General features: G+C 44.0%; 1 protein-coding gene across 1 annotated transcript; it reads right to left on the bottom strand.

The window, feature by feature from the left end:
- Window positions 1–2,595: 2,595 nt before the first annotated feature.
- LOC148033183 (uncharacterized) lies at window positions 2,596–7,580 on the bottom strand. Its single transcript, XM_087681057.1, has 3 exons — window positions 7,036–7,580; window positions 3,109–3,893; window positions 2,596–2,895 (listed from the first exon to the last, which is right to left on the bottom strand). Exons 1-3 carry the CDS (start codon window positions 7,391–7,393, stop codon window positions 2,866–2,868), a joined length of 1,173 nt encoding a protein of 390 aa, XP_087537183.1. The 5' UTR covers window positions 7,394–7,580; the 3' UTR covers window positions 2,596–2,865.
- Between the last annotated feature and the right edge of the window lie 762 nt (window positions 7,581–8,342).

Here is an 8,342-nt window from a genome sequence, read left to right as displayed (position 1 = left end):
CGCTGCTTAGAAGGCAAAATCGATTGAAGGAGCAAGGTTGGCCACCTTGTTTGGGACTCCAGCTGGGTACAGATTGAAAAAGAGAACAAATAGCAACTGTCAGACTATGAACACCATAGACAAACTTGAATGCAGGTGGGAACGAAGCTATAACGAGAGAACTACAAGGAAGAGTAGTGTCAGACAAGAAGGTCAAAAGATTGGTGAGGCTGATCCTTTGGGGGAAGGGAGCCCACCTACGTACGACACTATATACAAGGCCTCTCTCTCCTCTTAGTATCATTATTCTTTCTCCTCTTGACCCTGGGGGTGTATCTTGGACACCGAGGGTATGATTGGGAGAGACCTCTTGTGCGGAGCCTAAGCCTAAGGGTTCTTACTAGTTGACCCCCGAGTGGAAACCCAGCTCGTTGGGTAGACTACGTGTGTGCATAGACAGGCTCACCCGTCGAATAAAAATCTCATGCCGAAAGACAATACATTTACAAAAAGAGTTCTTACTGGTTTTGATATTGGTTTGTACTTTCATGTGTCCTATGCTATGATAGATCCTTTGTCTGAGAGTTATGTTGTATCTTGTTCTAGGATCATTATGGATTTTGTCTTGCTTCCACCTTTGTACATTCTCACATGTTATCAAAGGTCCTCTTTCGTGCTCCCAGCTGAGCACCTACATCTGAAAAAGGGTCTTATTAGGTGTGTTTTGTGGGGTACAAGTACTGCACCTCGCATTCAGTAGCTTAGACTGCTTCTGGTGGTAGGAGGGCCATCTAGGGAATGCCTATTGGCCACAGCAGCTTCTTGGAGCACTTAGGACAGTATGCGCCGATCCTTGCTTTTCAACTTTTTGGCTAAGATTGGCTGTGTTTTCACATGTATGTTGACCAGACTTGGCCAACTGCCCTTGCTTGCATGTCATCTTGTGTTGGTATCATCCTTGGGGCACAAAGTTGGGCCAAGTCTGTTGGAAAATAGCAAAGTGCCTTAGCTCTTGGCTGTTTTTCATCTGCGATTTGTTAATAAGGTGTTGCTTTTTGGACTTCTTTGATTACCAATGATGATATTTATCTCTACTTGCACATTGATAGAGGCTCAGCCTAGTGTTCCTTGCTACAGCATCAGACATAGTCTTAACTCATCCGATCTAGTAGGCAGGTGTAGTGTCTCACCTGCCTGTATTTCTTGTTGCATTTGTGCTTGATCTATGATTTGCAGCGTCTTATACTTTCATGCATGCTGGACTACTGGCATCATTGAACCCCCATGTGCTAAGGTATTGTCTGATTTGAGACAGGGTATTGTGATTGGAGGTGATCATGTGTATTCTTGAAGACTTTGAAAAAGTGTCGGGATTGTTGACATTGTTGTCTGGCTCTAAAGGTCCTCCCAGCTCCTATTCGCTGCATATCATCTTTCCATATGGCACTTCTACTCCATGATTTCATATATCATCATCTATCAAGGCCCAATCTTATTCCTTCAATCTATTGCTTCCACATTTTTGTGCGCACACCTTTTTTTCTAAAATTTTGGGGTTCTCCAGCAGCAAGGGTGGTTTTCACCCTGGCGGGAGTGAAAGAGGAGAGGCAAGAAAGGTTGGAGGGGAGAAGAGGGAGAGGCAGGCAAAGGAAATAAGAGGGAGACAGCTGGTATGAGGTGCAGTATGGACAGCTACAAGGAGACTTGGGAGAGTGGAGAGGGCTGAAAGGGCACTGATGCTGCCAGTCTAAAGCAGCCATGGCTGTTCAGCTGCTCTTGGCCACTGATTGCACAGCCATATCATGCTTGGTCGAGTTAATGACTTTTCCATGCAGCCTTTCATTCTAGGGTAAACCCATGTCCAGGAAAGTTATATGGCCCACAAAATAACTGTTTATTTCTCATTGCTTTTCCCTCTTTCTGTACAATATACACAGCAGTCAAATGGTCCACAAAATAGCTGTTTATTGTCTCTCTGTTCCTCCCTTTCTAAGCATTATCACGTAGTGCCGAAGGCCACATCAACTTTGTGGATCATAGATATAAGTTAGAGAGTTCTGCAGAGGCCAAGATCAATATGTCAGTCACAATCCAATACAACTGCTATGGTAAGCAGCACTCAGTCCAGCTTGGCAGTCAACAGCTAGTCATGAAGACACAGCAGCAGTACACACACATACATCTTGCTACAAATCTTGCTACAAGAGACTTGTAGCCCAGTCAGTCTCTCTAGGCGGAGCCAGTAGTCCAGCTGAAGTAGCAGCACGCCCTCTGTTCTTCCAATCACCAGCAGCCCACACAAGTAGCTCATCACCCAGCAGCAACAAGTAGACATGTATGCATGTATGCAAACCAGACATGCATGCAAACAGACACACAACGTGGTAAAATTTAAGTGCAAATTACAAGTGAGAACACTGAAAGCATTAGATGAAGAAATCCTTCAAAACGTATACAGAAATAAAAGTGTTTTATGCCAGAAATGGAATGAAGTAACATTTCTAACTTGACCAAGAAGGATTTCTAATCTCCATCTGCTAGACCTCATTTGCATGGGGCAGAAACACTTTAAACAAGATTACAGCTACATGCACACATGTATGTGTGAAAGAGAGATTTACATCAAACCAAGCAACAAATTAAACCATCAGATGAAAACTGCATGAAGCTTTCTTCAGCTATAACCATCACTTGATATGGGAAGGGGCCCAGAGGACAGTTAGCCTTCATAAATAAGAACTATACATGGAAGGATGTTTCCAGTCTTATACATGATTTATATAGAGGGCATACTATTGGAGATGTTTCAAGAAGCATGCAGTATCCACTGCTGCCCTGCTTGTAAAAGGCAAAATATACAAGATGGGCCCCATGAATTGATTCTAATTAATTCTTCTTGAATCTCTCTACGTAGCCCTGCAGCCAAAACAGCCTCAGTGAGTAATATAATCAGGTCAGTATCCACCATGGGGAAAAACTTTCAACTTTCAAGGCAACATTTGAAGCATTTATATCACCAGTTTTCCATCAACTGTTTCTAGTACGTATTTCACAATGTGGTCTCATTTTCCAAACAATGCTGAATACATACTAGTAATGACATTTGTACTACAATCAAGACACAAGTACCTGCACAAGTTTGGCTATTTTGGTCCGAGATTGCGCCATGTACTGGTCCACATTTTCCTGCGATTTGGGAACCTGATGACCTTGTACTGTGCTAACAACTTTGTCCACAACCTTTTTCACAATGTTTTTGTATGCATCCTTACTCATATGACCTTCCTTCCAAGTTGGCTTCAACTCTTCTTTAACATATTCTGCCAAAGCAGTTCGCAACAACCTCAAGCCACGGGCTTCTCTACTCAACTTCTCTGATTCCTCATTTGCCTCCTGGCCCATTTCTACTTCTGTTACCCCTTTTACCCCTTGAACTGGGCTCACACTTGATTTCTCTTTGGCTTTGTCAGCTGTGTTGACTGCAGCAGAATCTGTTGTTTTGCACTGACTCTTGTCAATTTCTGCAGGGTCTCTAATTCCATGGGCAGTGCCTCTGCTGGAGATATTGTGTTGAGTTCTTGCTTTGCTGGATCTCTCATCATCAGTTAGCTCTGCTTTCCTCATCTGATCCCTTTCTGCTTCAACAATATCCCTTGCTCCATGAGAAGGAAGGACTGGTGTTCTGGCAGAATCATCTTGATTAGGCTTCATGCTGCTGCCCTTGTCAAGTGCAGTAGACACTTTTCTCTCCACCTTTCCCCTTTCCAATTCTGTTGCACCACTAACTTCATGTTGGTTGTCAACCCTCCTGAATGAGTCAGAATCACTAATTTTTGTATTACCAACCCTCCTTAGTCCAGCTACATCTGTTTTCCTCTTCTGAGCGTCAGCTGATAATGAGGGTTTACTTTCACCTGTCCCCATAGCACAACAGTTTGATGTGATCAAATTCTTAAATTTTCCTATGATGGATATGAATTACAACAGTAGAAGAAAATCCCATCTTTCATACAAAAAGATCACATGTAAAGACATTAGCACTGTTTTAGATATACAAGTCCTATACCACAACACCTGCTAATTTGAACCATGAACACTCCATGAGTACAGGCATGCAGGATGAAAGACAGAGAATTGTTGGACAATCAGGGCTGCCATAGCTCGAAAGGAGAGAGAGAGAGAGAGAGAGAGAGAGAAGAGGGACAAGAGACGGGTAGAAACAGACAAAGAGAGTACATAAGTGAGTGCGCGCACACACACAATCATCGCATTTGTGAGAAACCCCAAATGGGGTAAAAACCCACCATGAAGTACAGACATAAATTTGTAATTGCTAGAAAATCTAGCTCACTCAAAACCAAGGGTAAAAACTAAAACACAATGCAGACTTTGGTCCTTGACATATATTCAACCATGAACACTCCACGAGTACAGGCATGCAGGATGAAAGACAGAATTGTTAGACAATCAGGGCTGCCATAGCTCGAAAGGAGAGAGAGAGAGAGAGAGAGAGAGAGAGAGAGAGAGAGAGAAGAGGGAAGAGAGACAGGTAGACACAGACAAAGGGAGTACATAGGTGAGTGCACACACACACAATCATCATATAATTTTGTGAGAAACCCCAAATGGGGTAAAAACCCAACGTGAAGTACAGGCATAAATTTGTAAATTGCTAGAAAATCTAGCTCACTCAAGACCAAGGGTTAAAACTAAAACACAATGCAGACTTTGGTCCTTGGCATATATTCAACCATGTAATTATCTTGTCACTCCAAAATAGTTCCAATCAAAGGTCCTTGTACAACCATGAACACTCACACACACACAATCATCATATAATTTTGTGAGAAACCCCAAATGGGGTAAAAAACCAACGTGAAGTACAGACATAAATTTGTAAATTGCTAGAAAATCTAGCTCACAATGCATGTGGGAAGTGAGAGCGTATGTTCAAACACCAAAGAGCTGATGAAGGTGATGTATAACCAGTAAATGTGGTGAAGAAGGCTGATACAATGGCAGCCATTGCAGGAGGTACAATGTCTACCAGCAATAAGGGGCACTGGGACTGAAGAAGATTAAAAGGATGGGAGACAGATGTATAAGTATGCCCTATGAATACAACGTCGTCACTCAAGTGATAGGTTGCCATAATAAAGGTGCGTACAACTCTGGTGACCCTCACACCTTGACTGGTGCCAGAGCCCCAAAAACAAAGTAGGCAAGCCAAAAATATGGAAAGTGCGACCAAGACCAGACCAAACTGGACAGAGCTGACTCAATGTAGGACTCACAAATAGGAGATGACCATAATTGCTAACAATCTCTCAAATGATAGGTGCACTTAAACCCCAAGGAGTGCAAATTTTAGACTATTTATAGTCAGTTTAGTTATTTTAGTCGGGTGTGGCAAATTGCGTTATGGCCAAACACTTTCATTCTGGCCTGGACACTTTTAAGTCAACACCTATATATAAGCACCCTATTCCTATTGTATTCTTGTCTTTTTGGCCACTACCATCAATATGGCACACTACTCCTCAGCAACGTCCTCACATGCATACTGCACCCACTAGGAGCTGCTGTGTTATATGTTGCTTTTGCCATCCATGGAGTTCCATGGCTTCGTATGCTCATGCCTTCTTTCCTTTTTCCACTACACAATCTGGCATGGTATCAAGGCACATGGAATCATCACCAGAGCTTGCATCTGATTGCTGTTGGTGCTGCGGTTTACCCTCCATCAGTCTTGACCAGGTCTCTCTCTCTCAGCCTAGTGAGGAGTCTACTGTCCTGCAGTATGTGTTGATCAGCAACAACTGCAGATTTCGAACGGTATTATTGTTGCTGTCGCCTGTGTTTCTGCTGGTTAACAACAAACTGAGTCCTTCTGGTGGCATTTTTCATTGCTATGGGCAGTTCAAAGCCGATCAGGTCTGCAAATTTATGTGTTGGCACACAGCATTGCTGAGCACTTTGTTTTTTCTATCTGATTGAGGCTGCCAACTGCTGGGCAACTCCCTGTTGCTCAGTATGATGCCAGAAAGCTGTGCCTTCTGTTTTGGAGGTGCAGCCAGGTCTGCATCTCGGTGGACAGCCACTTCATAGCAGCCTGACACACTTGTGTTTTTGGGTGGACACCCACCCACTGCAATAGTTCATGCGACAGACAGGCGACATACAAGAGTGTTTCTGCAACCGTAAAGCTACATTCACAAGGTGCACTGAGGAGTAGATGGTACACTCATGCAATACTATTAATGCCAATGGTTCTAGGGTCATAAGTGCCAAGAAAGTGTCCGCCAAGGCTCACTACTGCAAGCTGAACGTTGCATCCTCCAAATGTTGACCAATCGCATAGAAACTGAAAAAAAAAGGATGTCTTCCTGTAAAGACAAGTGAATTTGGTCAATCCAATAAATCTGGACGATCAAGACATTTTCACACCTAATATTCTCTTGCTTAGTAAGACTCTGATCACATTCAGCAACAGCAACAGGTAGTGAGCCTTTACACAGCTGACAAATAAATGCAGCAGACTGCATAAAATGCTCAATAAAATACTGTCAGCAGCTACTGAAATTCATCCACGACAATGAGCAGGGATAGAAACCTGGTCTCTAATTGTGAGGATAAAACATCAAGTTATCCATGATACACAGTGGAATAGACAAACACAAGAAGCCTTGGGCATTCCCACTATAATTCTCACATTGTAAATTACAATTACATCGATGCCTCCTGAGCAGAAGCTCATGATGCTGAACACTAAGGAAAGTGGCTGATAGGCCCGGGCCCCAACTGCACCTAGCTAGGTATGCAGTGCCTCCCGAGTAGGAGCTCATGATGTGGAACACCAATAGGGACGAGGGCCAACACTTGCCCCCAACCACAACTAGCTAGGTATGCCGTGCCTCGCGATCAGCCAGTCGAGAAAAACAAGCAAAAAGAGCCCCTTTTCACACATGGGAGAAAGCCAAAAACTTCTGGTGAAATCTTTCAAAAGCGGGTGGGGGGGATGATAACAGACACAGAGAATGAGGAAAGGGCTGATACCTAAATGGTGATTTTTCCTGCTGGCTTCTCTGATGGGAGGAGGGGGGGGCACATCATAGGCCATCTTGTAGATGTGCTGCTGGATGTCGTTGTCAAAGGTGTGGGACTGAAGGCGCTGCTTGGTCCACTCGTAGAAGTCCTTGGCGTGGGCGGCAGGGGTGCCGGGGCTGCCCCCCATCAGGAAGTCGAACTTGGGGTCGCCTGCCGTTTTGGTGCGGGCAAGCTGCTCGAACTGCGGCCCGTTCTTCACCGCAAAGGCTGCCAGGACCTCGATGTTCCGCCCTACCTCTGGGTCAGCTGGGGGTGTCCTGCTGCTGCTCATCAGCGGAGGCGTCAGGGGCGGAGACGACGTGCCCATTGCTATGTTCTTTGCCTAGGTGGCCTTACCTCATTACTGCTGCAGGTTCAAGGTCCTCCCTGATGAGCCAGGATTCTTAGACACAGCGAGGGAGAATTTAGCAGGAGCTTCACGTTCGTAGGGGTCCTTCGAGCAGCTGAGAGAGCCCAATGTTCTTGGACCTCAAAGAGTATGTACCACTAGGGCAGCCACTTGATTGTTTTTAAGGCATCTCCCACAAATCCAAGTTTTGAACTCCTTTGTGAAGTCAATTGGAAGCGCTTCCACTAACCATCACACCACCATTAACGCAAGTGAAATGGTAGTGCAAGACCACTTCCTATCAATTCTTTTATTTGATTTTATGGAGGTCATTGCCCATGCACCTTTGAGAGAGAGAGAGAGAGAGAGAAATTGATTTTGGCAAGATCTAGCTTACTTCCAAATTAATCACACAAAGCATTGTAGGACCTTAGAGTTGCTGAGAGTCCAATGCTCTTGGACCTCAAGAATGTGTACCACTAGCCACTACATACATACATACATACATACATACATACATTTGTGTGTGTGTGTGTGTGTGTGTGTTGGAGGGGGGTTGGGGGGAGGTTAAGGGGAAGGGGGAAGGATTTAACATTGTAGGAAAAATCTTAAGATATCTTAAAGGCATTATGCCACAATCTACGTTTTTGTATACTAGTAGATAAAGAGGAGGAGAAGGAGAAAAGAAGAAGAAGAAGAGAGTTTCTACATGATTGGAACAATTCCAAGATGCCTCAAGTCCTATCTCACAATTCCAAGTTTTGAAGATGCAAACTTGAATTTTGGAAACACTTGTATTATCCATTCCACCACAATAAAGACAAGTGAAATAGTATAGGAAGGCACTTTTCTCTTTATTTCAAGCCACCTATAGGCTATCTCCTCTTTTGTTTGTTCTTTATGGAGGTTAGAGGAGGATTAGGTAGAA

Source organism: Lygodium microphyllum, chromosome 7, assembly GCF_053477565.2.
Source record: "Lygodium microphyllum isolate KBCC chromosome 7, Lygodium_microphyllum_v1.1.10, whole genome shotgun sequence".
Lineage (NCBI taxonomy): Eukaryota > Viridiplantae > Streptophyta > Polypodiopsida > Schizaeales > Lygodiaceae > Lygodium > Lygodium microphyllum.
This window is presented reverse-complemented; position numbering and strand designations above follow the sequence as displayed.